Source organism: Lathyrus oleraceus, chromosome 6 (genome assembly GCF_024323335.1).
Source record: "Lathyrus oleraceus cultivar Zhongwan6 chromosome 6, CAAS_Psat_ZW6_1.0, whole genome shotgun sequence".
Taxonomy (NCBI): domain Eukaryota; kingdom Viridiplantae; phylum Streptophyta; class Magnoliopsida; order Fabales; family Fabaceae; genus Lathyrus; species Lathyrus oleraceus.
In genome coordinates, this window is record NC_066584.1 from 6,693,345 (window position 1) to 6,714,449 (window position 21,105).

The 21,105-nt window shown below is 33.7% G+C and overlaps 1 protein-coding gene across 2 annotated transcripts; it reads right to left on the minus strand.

The window, feature by feature from the left end:
* Nucleotides 1-1,369: 1,369 nt before the first annotated feature.
* Nucleotides 1,370-7,505, minus strand: LOC127091872 (lysophospholipid acyltransferase LPEAT1). Of its 2 annotated transcripts, none has more exons than XM_051030593.1 (9): nucleotides 6,885-7,505; nucleotides 5,978-6,097; nucleotides 5,799-5,836; nucleotides 5,635-5,699; nucleotides 4,411-4,479; nucleotides 3,547-3,680; nucleotides 2,725-2,865; nucleotides 2,312-2,375; nucleotides 1,370-1,799 (listed from the first exon to the last, which is right to left on the minus strand). In XM_051030593.1, the coding sequence occupies exons 1-9, from the start codon at nucleotides 7,350-7,352 to the stop codon at nucleotides 1,780-1,782; spliced, it is 1,119 nt and encodes a 372-aa protein (XP_050886550.1). In that variant the 5' UTR covers nucleotides 7,353-7,505; the 3' UTR covers nucleotides 1,370-1,779. The 2 variants fall into 2 exon arrangements, with proteins under 2 accessions (XP_050886550.1, XP_050886551.1); XM_051030594.1 differs by having other exon boundaries at nucleotides 5,978-6,094; nucleotides 6,885-7,504.
* Nucleotides 7,506-21,105: the final 13,600 nt, after the last annotated feature.

Genomic DNA, 21,105 nt, shown 5'->3' on the forward strand with positions numbered 1-21,105 from the left:
AGCTGCTGACATACTCCCCTTTTCAGCCGACCTTTTTCCACTTCGAATCCTAGATATGTCTAACAACCGTGATGCCTTATCATCATCTTCATGCATTACACCTGACATAGATTTCTTTGCAGCCAATTTCTTATCTTATCTTCATACTCCTGCAAAATCATCTTCATACTCCTGCAAAATCAACTTAACGTCTTTGGGTGTTTGAGCGCAAGACTTCACATTTTCTTTTATTCTTAATTGATGTTGTTTAGCCTAAAAATTCCTCTGATTGACGTTTCGTTACAAAAATCACAAGTAACCCTCCTCTTATTATTCAAATCTTTCAAATGATTAAATTTACATCCTATATTACCGGTTAATTTGTGCTGTTTGGCAGAAAATATAAATAATTGATCATTGGATGATGATGGTGGAAAAGAATTAGTAGGAGGAGTTGGAGTTGTCATGACTATTGGGCAAAAATAAAACGGAACAGAAGAGGAGAGACATGAATAGATGATGAAGAAAACATAGAAGAGAGAGAGAGAAAAGAACAATGCGAATAAAATTAGAACAGAGTGGAAGAAGAACATAAAAATAAAGTGAGAAAAAAAAAAGAACATAAAAATATGAAATACCTGATAAAGATGAGAAAGATCAGTGCAGAAAGGAGAAGAAGTCACTCGGTTGTGCGAATGAAAGGAGAAAACAACGTTACAAGAAGCGTGAACAAAATGGAAAAAATTTAGGATTTTTTTTTTAAAATTAATGTAATGGGCCACTTTTTAACCCGGTCTGACCCGATTGGAACTCGGCCGTGTTAGAACCGTATCCGCACCCGCGATCTCGGCCGCCACAACCTCTTTTCCCTTTCGCACCGGACCGGTACAACAGGAAGCAGACGGTCAATTTTTTTTGCGGCCGCGCCGGCCACTATTCATAACATAGGACGGGGTTAGGCGGCAAGCACGTCATCCAGCCCGACCTAATACTAATTCATTGTAAATAATGAGAAAACGTGTCGAGCCATGTTTTAGGGGAATAAATGAAAGATCTTAACTCTCATAGGAATCACCCCTCCTATTGTTAGGGATGACTAACCCCATTCACTCCCATGATCAAGTTAAAGCTTGGGGGCACATGGCCGAATTCGCATGCACCAGAATCAGCCTTTGCAATGACTCCTGGATCATGCAACCGCACCTATAAATACCCTTAGCTAGGCAGCTTGGTGATTCATTGAATTTTTAGATATCATAACGCATTAAGTCCTCTTGTGCATCTTATTGCAAACAGAGTCACCTCTCTATTGTACTCACCACATATACTATTTATATATACAATTATGAGACCAGTTATAGTCAAAATGTGCTAGTAGATATTGAAGAAATGATTCTTAACAGGGTATATAATTTATATTTACTGTAAAACTAATTCATAAAGTCAAATCAAATATTTTACATATTTACTTGCTTCTCAGCGCCCCCTTCTAAATATTTAAATTCCTACCATACATTATATAAAACTTCATCCCTTGTCAAGATTACTAGGTTAAAAACTTGGAGCCTAAATCTCCATCAGAATCAACAATTATACTGCAAACCACCTCACACTTGAAAGGATCAGCGAAAAATTAGTACTAGAAGGTCTCTCTGATGAAGAGCACTGACGCTCCAAGAGAAGAGAAGGATCCATGATCAGATACAATTCAAATATGAATCTTGTTCAGCAAATAATTTTCTATGTTAACTTTCCTTCTGGACATAATAGAACCATACAGTGAATACACAGGGCACAAAATTAGCATTGGGAAAACAAACCTGCAGGAACATGTAAAAAAAATGTTTCAGATCCAAATTTCCTGGACATGGCCTTCTAAAATGAGTTAGGATATTCATCTCAAGTGTTCACAGTGATTTTATATGGCTCTATTCGTTAAGAGTCTCACATCAGATAATACATTTTTTGAACATGTGCTTATATGTGGGGGCAATCCTCACCATACAAACTGATTTTGTAGAATTGAGTTAGGTCCAACCACATTTCTTAACACTACTGTTAGGCCCAACCACATTTCTTAACACTACTGTTAGGCCCAACCACATTTCTTAACACTACTGTTAGGCCCAACCACATTTCTTAACACTACTGTTAGCAAATTTCTTTCACTATAAACCTAGGAATTTTTACTGAAAAAGTCTTTAAACAAGAAACCTTTTAAAGATATTGCTCAACTGCTAACAAATAATTGGAAAGTTACAGATTGATGGTAACAATTTATAATATTTGGGTTGGAAACTTTTAATCGGGTTAGTGAGATATAATTTGTTACCATTAAGAGCAGAGTGATATATTCGTTTCTCAGCTAGCCCAATATCTGAAAGTATCAAATTACCCTGCAAGCAAAACATGGAAACAATATCACAAAACCAATGGCCGCACAAACAGTGAAAACATAACATGAAGACAACCACCTTACTATACAAGAATGTTACTATATATGTTTCTATAACAAGAGAAAATAAGGATCAATCCATCACATACTATTTCAGTTTTTCCATGAATTTATGACAAAAACTTGTGTTTTCTTAAATGGATGACAAAAACTACTTGTTAATCTCCAAGATTTCTTTAAAATCCAAGTTCTTTTCAGACACACAAACTCCAGTACACCAAGAGTTAAAAACTCTTAGGATATAGTTTTCGGTTTTCACAATACATAATAATAAAAGCGAGTTTACTTACCTCAGTAGACATCAACCTTCTAACATTATTTGCATATAGTTTGGGATTATCCTTCTCCTGTTCTGAGGGAGAGTACATAGGTAACTCTGTCACCTCCATATAATTTACAAACTGACAGAAAAGAAAAATCACATGACGCAGCTGCCACAAAACATGTATATATTAGTTTTTCAACAACAAAAAAGTTGTTAGTGGATAAGACTTAGAAGCAAGTTATTAACAAGAACGGACAAAAGATCATTTATAAGCTAAAACATAAGTGTTTGAAAACAAGATCAATTTGTATCTACAAGGCCGTTAGGTTAGCATGACATACTTTTTGAAGCACATAAGCTGGTCTCTTAACAGATTCATGATCTGCGTTGATAGACCATTCCCACCCCCCACATGAAATCCAAATGTAAGTGCATCCACTTGTTCATTTACAATTTTTATGTGAGGTCAAATTTAATAAGAAAATGGTTTAGGCTGTAGGTAACTTTTCACATGAGGTACAACTCTAGAGTCTAGACTTATGATACTGCGTATATAGTATATAACAAATCCGAGAAGGATCAGCTAAGATATTTGAAGTTGAGTCCAGAATAGACTCTAACATGAAGCTGAGTTTTGGAGCTTTGCCTCCGAGCATGATTTTTAGCATCAAATTTATTGTTTAATTCACTTTTACGAGGAGATATTCATACATAAATCTTTTTGCATTCAATTTACTAATAACCAAAAGTAACTTTACAAAAACTTATTTCTAATTAATTTTCATCCTTACAAAATCAAACACACTTAATGAAAATAGAAAACTCCAATACTTTACAAATTCCTTACCCCAGATATGGAATCCCAAGCAGGGCTAAATCTCTTGTAACGGTAATTTAAAATTACAGGAAGTACTGGTGCATGTGCCAAAAAACCACCACTCTTGAATGGAAGGAGATATTCTCCATTTGTGGTTGTACCTTCTGTAAAACATCCAACCTTATCAAATTACATGATTAGAAGAGCAAAATTATGCATGTAAAATTAAAATTGTCCAGTAGCCCACTTATGATAAATTACTGACAGATACTTATTACCAACTTCAATACATAAAGGACAATGTTAAAACACAACAATTAAGATTTAAGGTATGGTCTAAAATGCAATGATTGAAGGTATAATGAAAGGATTATGTTAAAGCCACAATAATAGAAGTGTTTCCAAAATAGATAGGATAGACTTCAAGGATCATACAATTCTATGACTGCCTATCACAAATAATGTCTAATGATAAACTATTATATTTTTACTTCTATTTTCTGAATACAGATTGCAAATACCATATTTATTTACTCATTCTAACTTTTAATATATTACGCAACTTCGATATAACATTAATTTTATAGAAATTTTATGTGCGACATTAGAGTTGTTTGTGCTATAGATTTCAAAGGTTGTTGTATCCCTACATGTGTTGTATAGCATTTGAGTTCTATGTCATACTATAATTTATAGTTGAGTCTTTTCCATATATGCATAAATCGCTAATGTGATTCACTACCATCTATAAGAAATTCAAATGTCGAAAAACACTATCATCTTATTTTACAATACGAAAAGAAAAGAAAATCAAGCAAGGGACAAATATAATAAGAACAAAATGAATAGGACAATTTTATCCGAGCCCCCAGAAAAAAATTAAACGATGATAACCTGGAAATAACATCATCATTGGAGCAGATGTATTTCGATGAGCTTCTCGAATTCTTTCGGTGACAATAGCTGTAGGAATCAAGGTCATAGTTTAGTTTTATCAGACATTTTATACATTTATATATCTTCAAAAAAAGATTGGTCATGATATCATATCTCAACTCAAGTTGCAAAACTGAAAAATGTTCACAAATAAACAAAGTACTCCCTCCCTCCCTCCCTCCCTCCCTCCCTGAAAAACTGAAGAACGTTCTTTAATCCATTGTCTTCAACAATTTAAAATCCAAGATGAAAAACTCCCATGCAATTAGCCAATGCAGTCAAACACGAGATCTTAAGTAGGATCAGCCGGCAGTGAAAGATCGTAAAACTAGGAACATAGCACGACACGTAAGATCCTACTGAAGGGAAAATTTATAGTATGTAGACAAATAACCTATAAAACATAACATTCAACCAATTTAATTAATACTCCCTCCGTCTCACAATAGGTGTCCTCTTTGAGATTTTCACACCTTTTAAGATAATGATTAATTGTGTTGATTTCAATGATCAAACGAATATCATTTATTAAAATAACCTTATTAATAATAGATAGTAGAATAATTACATGATTTAAAATACAATAAATAAGGGTAAGTTAGTAGAAAGAAATAATAAATATCACGTTAGTTTTCTAAAGGGATAAATAATTTGAGAAAAATAAAAATAGGAAAGAGGGCACCTATTGTGAGATGGAGGGAATAATTCATAACCATCATTCCATAACTTAATAAGCTCACAAGACATCGTCTTAATTACTCAAGACACAACCATCATTTTCAAAAGACTAAACTCAAAAGAGGCAGCTTTTGTGTTTGAGAAAAGTGTGGTTTAGGGTTAGATGAAGCACTGGTTTTCCACTTAAAGTAAACCAGGGTTAGGATTTTTAATAAAAACCCAACCCAGTTAGACAGGTCCAACGAAAAAATCCAACACATGTTTTTACGATCTTGACCAAGCCGGTGAAGGAAAAAACGATCTAGCTGTGATCATAGCACGCATTGGCAGTCATGGCACGTAAGATATTACGATCCAACACTCCATCTTGACTACACTCCAATTAGCCTAGAGTGAGGAGAAGAACACCACGGAAGGAGAATAGGGACAAAAAATCTACTTCATTTGAATTGCACATATATTCAGAATGATTACAAAATGCACACACACCAATAATCTATGCACCTGAAACACCCTTGAATTCTGATGTCTTGGACTCCCGCTGAACGTAGATACAACCAAGACACTTGCTGTCACAAAACAAGCCATGATATGTAAGCAATATATTCTGAACAATCCTGCTTATAATAGAATTCGTACTTAAACATATAAAACATAGGAGAACAGACCTGATGAGACCAATTAGAGGAAGTTTAGCCACTGATCTCTTCATCAACGAGATCCAAGATTGAAATGAAGCACAACATATGAAGGAAAAGCATCAGTAAATGACTAAAGTTTAAAAATAAAACATGCTTCTGAGGTAAACTGAAGGAGGGTGGGAAAAACACATCACAACAACACAAACCTTAGCAACAAAACTTGGGAATGATTTAGACGTGTGATACAAAATGTCCACGTATGATACATGATTAGATATTATTACACCGGGTCTTCCTGTCTCTTCAGGCTGGCGTTTGTTTTCCTTCTTACATCGAAAAGGACAAAAGAAATCAAATAAGCAGGAGTAAAACCAAATACAAATCACAGTAAACTTTTCATGCAGAAAAAGAAATTAAATATATGAGCCAGTAATAAACCAAGTAATATATCTATCTATCAAATTAGGTGCTCAAACACCTCCCCTTTGCTCCTTCAAGGAAGAGGACCAAAATGGCGCAGCAGAGTTTCTCAAAAAAGTACTCTGGCAGCACAATATGTACAAAAAATAAAATAAAAGGAAAGTAAATAAATTCAAAAAACACACACACAAAAGGTCTTCATCATATAGTTACATTTCCAATGGTACACAAACAATTTTTTTTCCACGATGTGGCTGTGCCGTGAACATGAGACTATAAGTGCGTGTTTGAATTCACTTTTGGGAGAGGAAAAAGTGATTTTGAAGATTCAAAATTGATTTTACTTCATTTGAGATTCTTAATTAGAATTGATTTTGCCTCTAAAGTTAACTCAAGTTTGAAGTTAGGATTTTTAATCCTTGCCTCCACACATGACCTTTTTCAATTCAAATTTATTATGCAACTCATTTTCACGCAACTTATTCTAATGTAAACCATTTTATCTTAAACTAGCTTTTAATCAAAATCAATTCTCTCCAACACACAACCAAGTTCAAGCATAATATATTATAATCAAGGTGGTTCCAAACATGTGTTTATTCAAGTTCAAGCAGCAGTTTTGAATTTCAAAGCAATTAGACTAAAAGTTTACAACATTCAACATGATTATCACCAGGTTTGGAAGAAAAGTACCTCACTGGAGGTAGGGTTTTCAACGCGACATGAATGCGTAATCCAATAAAACCCTAAAATGAAAAGCATGAGCCTAGCAAGAGCTTTCCCACACTGGACAATAACGATCCTTCTCCATCCAACTAAATGCGCATAATCCTCCTGTTCATCCTCCCGATTGGGAACAGAACACAATGTACAAACCCTACAAATCAAATAATACAACAACAACAACGCCATAGCCGCAACCACTCTCATCGGAACAAGCGTCACCAATGCAACCCCCAATAACACCTTCTCCTTCGTCGGTAACTCGCCGCGTCCCATTGTTCCGTAAACATCGCGTCGGACATATGCGGCGAATTTCCTCTCGAGTTCTTCGGTGTCGGAAGCGAAGATTGTAATCGGTTTGAGAAGAGGACCGTCGTCGTGAACCGGGTCGGGTTGTTTTGGTGGCTTGGAATTTACGTCTTGGAGTTTGGACTCCATGGATTCGGAATTTCAAGGCTATTCATTTGAAATGTTTTCCATTGTTTGTTATTGGTTGGTGGAAGAGGAAATGGAAGACTTTTTTCTTTTGCAGAAGATCGTGAAACATGAACGATTCACGTTCGCACTGTATTTTTTTTAAATGTTTGTTAATTTAATCGTTTTTTTTTCTTCTTTCAGGTGAGGAGGTTTCTAAAAATTATTTAAAATAATAAATAAAATAAAACAACGTATTTTTTTCTATTTGACGAAAAGAAATCATTTGTAAAAAATGCCATAATATTTTTAATTAATTTATTATTTTATTTTTTAAATATTTTATTAAAAATACCATGATGACACAACATCGATCTCGTAGAAAGGGACTATTGTAAAGTCGTTCAAAGGAAGAATTTCATCTTTAAAAGAGTAGGAATATGTCACACCCACTTCAAAGAGGTATTGTCTCTTGTATTGTGAACAAATTCAAGATTGTTAAGCCAGTTATTACTATCCAGACCAATATAGATACTATCTAAATTTCATTTCCATGTTAAATGATCATGCACCAGAGAATCCAAACAAATGGGAAGCGCTTTTAGGCGGTCACAAACAACCATAGGAATACTAATATATAATGAATATAAGTTCTAATTCCCATCCAAGTAAACAACATTCATTCGCATTTCCTCGTCATGGATATACATGGAGAACTTGCTCCGCTAATTTCCCTACCCCAGACAAATTGGAAAACCAGAAAGAGGAGTTCTCATCCCCAAATCTAAATTTAAACCATCTTTAGGAGCGAAGAAAGCTTTCGTAATTGCATTTCAAGTAAATGAATTCAGTTTCTTTTTCATATTAAGTAGCGTTTTTCCACTTATGTACTTATGCTTCAAAACTTTGACCCATAGGGAATCACAATCCCAGTAAATACCCAAACCAGATTACCTAACATAAAAACATTGACCTCTCTTGATTTGTGGATCCCAAAACCACTTAACTTTTTGAACTGAGTGATTTTATTCTAGTCAACGAGATATACACTAGAATTTGAATTACCTTTCCATAAAAAATTCTTAGCGATCCTATCAATAAAATCACAAGTTGTTTGAGGTAGCTAAGCCACTTGCATATAATAATTTAGGATGCAGGTCAGAACATACCTAGCTAGATTCAAACAACCAGTCTTGTTTAACAATTTTTGTTTCCAAGATGATAACCATTGACTGATTTTCTCTTCTAGGAACTCAAAGCCTTTGCTTTGAATATGACCATGAAACATATGAAAACCCGAGTATTTCTCTAGAGTAAGAGTTCGTTTGATACATATGCTAGAGACACCATTTTACTCCTCTTAGTGGTAGCGGAGAAGAACATCTTTAATTTAGCAACATTGACTTTAAGGCAAGAAAACATGGCAAAACGATTCAAGATGTGATAAATGATCCATGCATGGGAGTTATAAACCTTCACAAAAAAAGAACATCATTGGAAAAAAACTAAATGTGATAGAGGGGGTCCATTACAAGATAATTTAACAAGTTCAAATGGTCTTCATCGACTGCCCTGATGATTGTCTACGACAAGAATTCCATGTAGATAACGAAGAGATTGGTGAAAGGGGGTCACCTTGTCGTAATCCTCTAGTCGGAAAAAAATTTGTTAGTTGTCTCCCATTCTAAAGAATAGACATAAATGAATTAGTTGCACAGTGCATGATCAACTTTATAGTAATGGGAGGAAACCCATTTCGCCTCAAACAAAATTAGAAGAAATCCCAATTAACATGATCATAGACCTTTTCAAGATTAATTTTGAACACCATGTTAGATTTTTTCTTTTTAGATTTACGCATTAAATGAATTTTTTTTGGAGGATAATTGCATTATCAATTGTCCTTTACTAGGCAGAAATCTACTTCATAAGGGTCCAATTATCTGGTTTCAATAAGGATGCAATCGGTTAACAATAATCTTCACATTAAGTTTGTAAATAGTGTTCACAAGCTAAAGGGCATGAATTCCTTAAAATTTTGGGGGCATTCTATCTTAGGAATTAATGCGATAAGAGTCTCAGAAAGAGAGAAGTGAAAGCTACTTATCACAAAAGCATCTAATATAAGTTGGACAACGAAATCTCTAACTATATTCCAAAACTGTGTAAAGAAAATACCCTAGAATCCCTCAGGGCCAGGAGACTTGAAAGGTTGCATTTGATTCAGTGCATAAATAACTTCTTACCTCGTCATCTGTTGAGTCAAAGAGTGTTAGGCTTCTTCATCGGGGAAAGCCATGTGCCAAGCAATGTCAACCAGGGCCATATCCAACTTGCGATAAATCATTCGATTATCAATACAAGGCATATTCCAAATGAATTTCCCAACAACCATGTCTACTTCAACTAAATTACATTTATCAATGACATTCAACAAAGAAGATGCCCTAAAATGATTAAAATCACCTCTTTTTTATTCACTTGGATGAATGATGTCGTTAAATTCTCCAACCGGCAACCAAAGACTATTAACCGTGATCCTCTAGTCAATGAGATGGAGCCACACTCAAGACGAGAATTGTACACTAGACTAGAATAAATTATAGTTACATACTAAAAGGAAGTTCTCAATAATAACTTGATATTTAAAAACTTTTTTTATCAAATTATTTAAAATCAATATTAATTTTTTTTTGACAAATTATTATTTTATAGATATTTATAGTGAAGATAAAAATGAGAATTAAATTTCCAAATACAATATTTAACTATAACCTACTATTTCTTTAATAAAAAAACAAATTAGAAAGTCATTATTAAAACACTCATGAGGAGTTAGCCAATAAAGTGAAAAATAATTGCAAGATAAGAGAATGAGAAGTCAACATTGCCAAAATGTCAATATTTTTAAAACATCCCATACTTTCTATCTTAAAATAATGTAGAATTATAGATGTTTAGGGTAATTAGAAGTTAGATTAAATTAGGAGGGATGTATAAGAAAATGAGAAATACACTTAGCAACCAAGCCCAACTAACTAGATGATTTGAATGTATTGAATAAGATACAAGAAAAATTATTAGAACTAACTACAGACACTAGTGTAGAAGACTGGCCTTAAGTCTTGTCTCGTATCTTTAAGAAAGAATAAAAAACACGACAATGAAGAAAGAAAGAAAGAAATGGATAAGGGTAAATTGGAAATTTTATCATATCATGATAATTTGGTTATGTCAAGTATGAATTATGAATTATTGATAGTCATATTTATAATAAACCATGATTTTAAAAAGTCAAGTACCTTTAAGCGATTAAGAGTTAAGAGCATAGGAATTTTTGTCCATTTTGTAGGGTTTATATTCTTCCCGCCAAGACCAAGATGATGGTCATGGTCCTAAACCATGTGTATCACAATAACAAGCTAGTAAAACCAAAAGATTATTCAAATTGAAATGTCATGATAACGTTCAATGGTGACTGGTGACGTGTGAAAAAGATATCATACCCTTAGTTATAGAACCAATGAAGGTTTTAAGACCTTTGGGACGAGTGTAGACTTGCCCAAAGATAACAATTGATCTGAAAAAATGGTTGAAGAATGACTGTAGAATGAGACAACGAATTATACTTTAACATATGTCTATTTAGACAATGATCTTACAAGAGAATACTCTAGGCCCTTAGAAACCCTAGAAACCTCATATAAAAAGAAGAGTAACGTCAAATCAAGGTACAAACATTTTTACATATAACACCTCTCACAGACTTACTTACGTGTCAGAGTATTTCCAAATACTACCCATTACAAACAATATTATTTCCCAGAATTCCACATCTGGTCAGCTTCACAATTATGTGAATGATTCCTTACAATAAGGATCACACATAAATAGAAAAAGTAAAGAGAAGAAATCAAAATTTCTTCTTCTTCTCCAACTCCAATCACCGGATTTCTCCTATCTACCACCATAAACCTGTTGATAAACAAGTGTGAGTTCTAAGTCTTACATTGCTTATAAAAGTAGAGGTTTAACACTTTATAAGTAAGAGAACCCATACACTTATCACTTTAAAGTTTTGGGTGAATATGTGGTGTCTCTCTCACTTGTTTGGGTGAGTCTTTAACATTTAGGTGAGTGTTTGACCCAATGTGTATTTTTCCCACTCATGAAGACCCATTAGTGGTATCAAAGTCGTGGTTCGAGTAACGGACTGACTCCTTCTGTCGAAAGTCTTCCTGATATGGTGGTCAGGCGGCATATTTCGTTGAAGTGTCCATGACAAGATAAGTGTGTCTCTCAATGGCAGTACAAGCATGTGGATGAAAGAGCTCCCACTTGAGGGGACACATAGTTGATAAAGTCACACTTAAAGGGGAGATTGTTGAGAAACAAGTATGAGCTGTGTTGAGAAACAAGTGTGAGTTGTGTTGAGAAATAAGTGTGAGTTCTAAGTCTCACATTTCTTAGAAAAGTAGAAGTTGAACACTTTATAAGTAAGAGAAATCATACACCTATCACCTTAAAGTTTTTGGTGAATATATGGTGTCTCTCTCACTTGTTTGAGTGAGTCTTTAATCTTTAGGTGAATATTTGACCAAATATATATGTTTCCCCCTCATGATGTTCCATTAAAACCACCATTCTCACAAACTGTTCACTAAATTGGCAAGTAATCTACATGCATGAAGATGTATTATTTAGATAAGTCATTGTGGGGTTGAGAAAGTTTAGTGAAAGATAATCATGAAGGAGATGCAAAGGAAAATAAATGGAATAAAGGATTAGAGAAATAATGCAGTAGAGCTTAAAGTATTATCATAATCATCAAAGAATTAAATATAACTACTAGCAAGAGACTCGTGCGTCCGCACGGATAAATTTATTTAATACGGTATAAAATATAGTTAGATACATGTTTAAATTCGAAATGAAAAAAAAAATTGAAGATTTTTTTTTTTACATTTGAAAATAAAGAATTTGTAGCGGTGTATTCGTCGCTATATGATTTATTGATTAAACCATAAGCAAAGTATACAAAGAAATCGAGTCGCCACCGCACTTTTATTTATCTTAAGGACTGGTTAAAAAGCGAACAAAAACCTAAGAAGTTTTACACGTAGAAAACCAATAAAAAGATCAGAGAGTCTGGATAAGGGGTAAATTACGCAATGGGAAGGTGTTAGGCACCCATCACGTCCTAGGTACTCCTAGGGAGCCCTTTTCACACTTGTTGTATAAAAATGTTTATTTGTTTATGACATATTGTGCAAACATGAATGGGGTGATGAGAAAAGAGTGTACATTTTATTATTTTTGTGTTTGAACGGATGAACCCGTTGCCTACGTACCTTCCATCAAAGGTAAGGATCAAAACGCCGTAGTTCGGCTAAAAGATTTCCAAAAATTAGTGAGTTCAATTTTAAAACACAAGCATTAAGGCTTTTCATTACCAATGGGAGAAAACTCAACCTGCATTCAACAATCCACCATGCGAGGACGGCTTCGACGTACTAGAGGGGTTAACCCTGTTTTCAGTACGGAAGTCTTACAATCAACTCACTAAGGACAAGGTAAGATTTACATCAACCACTATGGTAATTGAAACCTACGGCTAATGTATGAAAACATATTAACAATGGACAAAGCCACAAAACGATTGAATGTGTGAAGTTAACTGGTTATGAGTATTCACAAAATATGGTCAAGCTATGATTAAGATTGATTCAAATAAGTGTTATGAAATGGAGTTTGAAAAGTCAAGGACTTAGGGTCCAGGTTTCTAATTTGAAAAGACATGAAGATGTTTGCACAACAAATCAAAGTTTTTGAAAGCAAAGTGTGAAAAGGTTTAGGACAAAGATGGTGAATGGATAATGGAGTGTAAAACTTCTCAGAAAGGTTCACCTCTTGAGATCATATAGAAGATGATTCAAGTGTGTCCTTAGGAATAGGCAACAAAACAAGTAAGCAAATAATAGCAAGGTGATACCGGATGCCATCAATGGACTTATACCAATCTCACAAACAAAAGCGGATACCGGATACCAATAAATGGGTTTACACCGATCTCCTAAAACAAAACGATGATACCGGAAGCCATCAATGGACTTATACCAATCTCATAAACAAAAGCGGATACCGGATACCAATAAATGGGTTTACACCGATCTCCTAAAGTAAAACAAAACATGGAAGTCAGATGCCAATCTATCTGGACTTATACCAACCTCCAAAGGATGATCATGGGAGTACAAATGCCAACAACATGGTCTTATAATTGCATCCATACAACAAACAAACAAAATCAATGGACATAAGTAGCCAAATGAAATGGTCTTACACTTTATCCCTTCCAAATCATAGGAACAATGGCCAATGAGTGGACTTACAGTTGTCCTCAATGGGTAAACCAAACATGGATCACAAAGATATGCAATGATGATCATGCAATAATGAACAATTTATGATGATAAATGCACAAAGGCATGCAAGCAAACATGTACAAATGCAACAAGCAATCAATCAAACAAAGTCATTTAGCACACTCTATATACACACAATTTTGGCTCAAGCAAGGGTTAGACTTTAAAGTCAACTGGAATGGGGTAAGTGGTGCTCTTAACCTTGACATTGAGAGCCAAGGTGAAGCAAATGAAAGGATATGAGGGGTGTGCCTCATTGCTCTTATCTCTGGTCAGAGAGAGCTTTGAATATCAGAAGGTGTGGGAGTTCAGAAAGATGGAACTCTCTCCACAAGTTAATGACTCGATAGATCTTGGGCTTTTACTCACTATGCATCAACACATGTGGTGTGAGCAAGGAGAGTGACACACAGAATAGTAGGAGATAGGCTACATATCTCTTCTATCTACCAATTGCCTCATATGAGGTCTTTTCCTGCTTGGGGACAAGAATAAACAATCACAGACATTGCCTCTTAAGGAGGACTTCAGACAGGTGCCTGACCAAGTAACAAGCCAGGTCTTCCAGACTACATGGAGACAAGAGATTCTACCTCAATGCTTAAGCAAAGCAATAGCAAGTTCACAAAGGAACTAAAGCAACTATGGTACCTGAAATCAATCAAATATAATCAGTATACCAATCACAAAGTCAAAACAGACAAGATATGAACCAACAGTCAACACAATCAATCACATGTGCAAAGCACACACTCAAATGAAATGAGTTAGCATCCTACAAAACAAACCAAGTTAGTTCATCACAATCAAGTAAACCAAACTCAATCAACTTGAATTAATCTCCTTAAAGCAATTGCTTCTTAAACCTGAAAATCAAACTCAAATGTGAGAAGTGAACCCTTAGGCCAAAGCCTAGGGTCAAAGGAGGAGAAAAAATTTAAAACAGAACATGAAAATTGATCAAAATTAAGATTAATCAAATAAGAAAAAAGTCTAATTGGTCCCATATCAAAACTATACACCAATTGCATTTCATAAACAAATCATGTCAAACTAGGCAAGTTAAGAACTCAATGATGTAAACAGAATGAACACAAGCATACCAATACCAAAATGGCTCAAAAAATTCCAAGAAAAATTAGGCCTAAACAGAACACATTGAATGAGCAGCACACCAAAAATCATGTCAATTGGATAAGTGGAAGCAGGTCAATGAAAATCAACAAGTCAAAGCATGTTCAAACAAGCTCATACAAGACCACAAATCATGTATCAAATTCAAGCAATCATAAAACAGAAATCAAACATGAGAAATGAATGAAATCAAAGCCATGGCAAACTTCAAGATGTCTATAATACACATGCCAAATTTCATGTTCATCCAATAAACCACAAGGATTTCACAAATCATATGATATCACGACTCACAAAATGTCAACAATTGGTCAAACAGAGGAGAAAATTCTCAAACAAATAGAAAATGCATTAAAAAATTCCAGGAAAAATCACAAGTAAACTAGACATCCCTAAGTATTAGCATGCAAAAATCCAGGGCAATTGGCATAGGATAAACATGGAAAATAAAATCAAGAACATGAACAAGACATGGTGTGACATACATTGTCACACCTCCAAAGATCACATCATATCTCAACATCCAGACATGCAAAATTAGCAAACCATATACCAAAATGACCAGGAGTGAGTCTAGATCATGCATATAAAATTTCATGTTCATAGGTTCAAGCATCATAATTTCACAATCAAAATGGTAAAACATAGGCAAAAAGCATACATGAACAAAACCAATAGACCAAAATAAAACCAGCCGTGCACAACTTTTGTTATCATGCCTATAAAAAACTAGAGGAAAAATGGAGATCAATGCAAAAATTCCCACTCAATTTGGATCATCCATGAAGTTTTTATGATTTTTTGAAGTTTGATTATGAAATGAAATAAACATTTGAAAATTAAAATGAAATTAAAGGAACGAGTGGCATTTTTGTAATTCAGGCGCTCACTTAATGAAACGCTGCGTTTCATTAAGTGAGGTGTCAGCGTGTTACTGGCGGCATGGCGGAAAAACACGGAAACGCATGCAAACTTGGCAAATGAAGATCAAAAGGTAATCTGGACACGAAAACCTCAAGTTCATAGCATGTTCATACTGTTCTTCATCATCAAGAACAAATCTCGCAGAAATCCACAAAAATTATATGGATCGACTCAGCATTCAACGTACATCAACAATCTAATCATGATCTATCCTAATTTTATGCATGGCAAGAGATTCGATAGAAACAAGTTTTGGTGTTCAAACTTAAAATCAAGATATCTTCATCAAATCTTAATGAAATCGCACGATTCAAGTTGCAGCATGCTCTATGAACTAAGATCTACAAAAGCCATATCAAGATTGCAAGAATTGAAGAATTCGAATTTCTACCTCTTGAAGATGCAGATCTTGATTCTGCTTGTTTCAAGGCTTGGAAGATGAAAACAAATCTTCAATGATGCTAGGGAAGATGAATGAAGGCAAGGAAACAGCTCAACAAAGTTTGAATGCACAGAAATCTTCAACTGCCATGTGAAACTTCAATGTTCAACAGTTAAGATCCAGCACGAATTTGGCCACGATTGCTTTAACAGTTCTTCAACAACATCTGCAAATGATGATTAGCACAAAAGAAAGCAAGAAGAATAGTGAAATTCGATGAAAAATGAGAAAAAAGTTTTGAGAAGATTTGAGAGAATTTGAGAAATTTTTAATTTGGATCTGAGATTGTGATTGTGGATCTCGATTTTCTGTTATGATTAAGGTCTTATAGTACCTGTTAATCCACTTGGTAAACATGATTAGCAACAAATGAAATGGATTAGTGAAATTTCACATGTTATGTAAAAATGCCAAAATGCCCTTTTTCAATTAGAACCAATGGAACAGTGCAAAGCCAGTTGAAGCAAGTCCAAATTTCTGTTTTGAAGTGATTGGCATTGGTTTGGAGTGAAAATCATGTGTATTTTTCAAATTCACTATTTTTCCCACCAAAATTTAAATGGTTCACTTGAAAAATGACCTTTTTATGTGATGATTTTTGATGCAATGTAATGATGGATTATGATAAAGCATGTCAAATGGAATTTTCTCAAAAAAGAATCACAAGAATTGGCCTTTTGGTTCAAGAGTTATGCCTCCTTGAAGTTCAAGATTTCTTGAAAATGATTTGATCATAACTTGCCAACCACAAATGAGAAATGAGTGTTCTTGGACTTTTTGGAAAGGTAAGAGCAAGATCTTCAACTTTCATGTTGGACAAATTTTGATTTGAAGCTTGCTTGATGATGTAAAGTAGAGGATAAGACCTTTCCATTTTTGGCAGTTGGAAATTATAGGTCACTTGCTATTTTTGGAAACTTTTTGTCTAACCTCCAATTCCTCAATGTTGATGTTTAACATGTTATATGAGGCTTGTATGGACATGAATGAGATCTCTCAAACCATTTCCCCCCATCAAATCCTTGATTAAATGCACAGTTGACCACAGTTGACTTTGATAGGGTTTTGGTTGACTGAACCATGTTCTGATGAATTCCAAGCCTCTACCACTTGAGATCTTGATTCCAAATGATGTCACAATTCATATGAACTCTTGATGAATGATTATGGTGCCCAAATGCTTCAAGAATGGCCACCATCTATGGCTAAATGACTTGCTTGACTGATTGACTGTTGATTGCTTCAGCTGCAAGTAACAAGGTTAGATGACAATATTTTTGTACTTTTGGGTTAATAAACAAATGAAAAGCAATGATATACAAATGCAATACATGCTCGGTGATCAAGAACCACACTCACAATGATAATCCACCCACTAGGAGGGAAGCAAGGTGCACAATGATCCTTGAGGCAATGATATGATATGATATGATGCCATGAGGGATCTTAGGGCAAAAATTGGGGTCTTACAGAATTCACCTCTCAATTAAGGGTAATTGTTGGTTAAAATAAAATAGATATTGTCATGATAGTGGCATGTGAAATGGAAAGTTATTGGTGTGCACAATTATTGAGTGATATTCGATTTGATACAATATAATTTTTTTTAGATACACGTGTCAATTTATAATGTGTTACTTAATTGTAAAATAAACATTGATCATATAAACTCAATTATATAAAAAAAAGAGACATGTGAGATGGAGAAAGAAAAAAATTTACATTTAAAAATAAAAAATTTGTTTCTCAAATAAAGATAATTGTTGATTAAAATAAAATGAATATTATTCTGATAGTGACCCGTGAAATAGAAAGTTAGTTATGTGCACTGTTATTAAGTGTTATCCAATTTGATATAGTATAAAATATATTTAGATACACATCCAATGATTTACTATAAAATGAATAATAATCACATAAGTTATGAATATTTTTATATATTATAATTATAAAATAATTATGTTTTTATTTAAGATAAATTTTGTGTTTTAAAAATTCAAGGCTGATGGGATTGACCCTCTTGAATTAGTCAGTCGTAAGGTCGGATACTAAAATTTCAAAATTTTTTTTTAATATTTTCCTGTGTTCTTCTTCAAAATTAAAAAGAGATTCAAATTTTGTTATTTGTACTTAAAAAGATAAAATAGAAAAAAGAAAATGAAGAGAGCAAAAATTAAAATGAAAGTCAGAAAGTGTGAAAAAAACGCGTGAAAAATGTAAAATTTGAATTAAGAGAAAAAAAGGAAGAGAGATAAAATTAAAAATAAAAAGTAAGATATGAATGAGGTAGTAAAAAGGGATAGTTTTAATTTTTTTAGCATTTGTAAATATGTTTTTTTACTAATACACATTTTAAAAAATATATTAAAATTGGTGGTAATTTATTTTAATCGATAGATAATTGATTTTTTTAGTATTAAGATTGTGTTGATTGTACCATTAAAAAGTAAACTACATTTACTGCATATTAAACTGAAATGTCAAATTTTATTAAGTAATGTACGAGTTATCCTAATTGCGATTTGAATGATACTTCCTACATTAGGATAAAAATTGAAACTCGTACATTACAGATTAAAACCTAAAATAAAATTCATATTATTAAACTAGACACTCTAAACTTTTCAACAAGGTTCATTTACTCTAATTAGCTTCCATTAAATACTTTAATTAAATGGTCGAAGTTATAGTTTGATTGTTGGAAAAATTATTTGATTAATTTTTCGATCTCCGATCATCAAGTTGGATTCCGATTACCATCACTTGTTAATTTCAATTGACTAAGTTTAATTCTCCTCGCAAATAACATCTTCCCAAGGACTTCAAGAGAAGATCTACTAGGGTCAATTTAATTTAACTTCTCATAAATAAATAGAAGATATTACCTCATTAGACTTATACATGTCTCATATTTATATTCCAAAGGGTTATCCATGTCTCATAGTTATATTCCAAAGGGTGGAACAAAATGATCAAAAGTCACTAAATAATAGTAACATCCATCTATAAATTTTATTGAGGATGACCATTATTACATCAATATAAAGCAATTGAAGTGGCTGCTTGCTAGAGAGACTTCATGTTTAGCTTATGCCTGTTGGTTGTGTTACACGAGATGCGTGGGTCGTGGTTTGTTAATTTTATTTGCGGTAGTATATTGGTCAAGGGATGTGATGCCGTGTTGGACGTTTAGTTATTATCCTAACATGAGTTGTGGATCCGACGGTAGGTTGAGCAATGATGCAGAGACCATTTTATGGTGATCTTGCATGAAAGGAGTCCTTATCTTCAGATCCTTCGCCACCAAATTATCAGGAAAAAAAACTCAATAGAAAACCTTGTTAGTTTGATAGAGAGATGAACTAGATAGGAAAGTTTGGGATATTTTTAAAACATTTGTTTGGAAGTTTGAAGAAAAGAGTAAGGAAGTGTTTTGTAAAACAATTCTACAATTAGAACTCGTGATAACAAACCCCCGGTATACAACATAGCAACCTTACAATTTTTTGAACAAAGTTCACTCTTTAAAACCAAACAAAACAACAACCAAACTTAATTCCTCTAGGTGAAATCGACTATATGGATCAAATGAATCAAGCTACGTCATTATATTTTATTTAAACCATGTTTTTATCCAACTTGTTAATCTCAATATCATTTTTAATAATTCCATATTTTTATCCAACTCGTTAATCTCAAGATATTTTTAATAATTCCTTTTATGATTTTTTAAGTATTTTCTATCTCATCTATTCTTCTTACTAGATAAGTCCACATGTCTTCTTTTAACATGTTCAAACCATCTAAGTCTAATTTTCACTATCTTTTTTACTATGGATAATACACAAACACTCTCTAATATTGTTATTTCTAATCTTATTTCGTTTAGTCATACCACACATTCAACGCAACATCCACCTCTCTACTACACTTTAAAATTAAAAGTCTCTCCTCTCCGGAAAGGCAATAGTGAAAGAATAACAACCTACCAAGCCATTGACCTCTAGATTATTAATAAATAGCCTCAATTGAGCCAATCCAAAAATGATGCAATCTAACAAGGAAAAAATGAGGGGGAAAATGTGATTTGAGGGGAAAAATGAAACACCCCCAAACAAAGTTCAAGATGAAAGTATGAAAATCAGTCGGTAGCAATCTTCACACCATGTAAAGTAGTTACAGAACTATTCAACAAGAGAAATGCTCTTCTAAGTCTGAAAACTTTTTGAAAGATTTATGACAACAAGTGACATTGCATTATTACACGGAAGAAGCTAGCAAAACACTATTTTGAACACACGCCTTCAAATCAATTTTTTCCTTTTCTCTCTTCCAATTTCAGTGTTGTTGTTGTTATATAACACTTGCTATGAAAGCATCAATAATCTATACCAGCCATTCATCTAACCATTTCATTACAACACTATTGATTCTACTGTCAGGGTTTAACTAGAAAATGTATGCAACCACAATTGAGGCTGCACTAGCCAAATTAAACTGCAACACTCCCTGATATCAAAGATCGCGACGATATCAAGAAAATCACGACTACTATATTGATCCTGAAAAAACATGACTACTATATTGATCCTGAAAAATCATGACTACTATATTGATCCGACTAGTAAGATACCCATGCCTTTGCATGGATAAATATATTGTTGTTGTTGTTGAAATGTCTGCATCTGCGATATCAAGGTTTTTGATTTAGATGACTCTGCGGCCGTGATTGAGACTACACTGACACTATTAGACGACCACAACACTGCCGCATCAATAAAATTTTGACTACTATAACCTACTTTTGATATAAACTACTACATATTAAACCAAAATTCTGCTAAAGAAACCA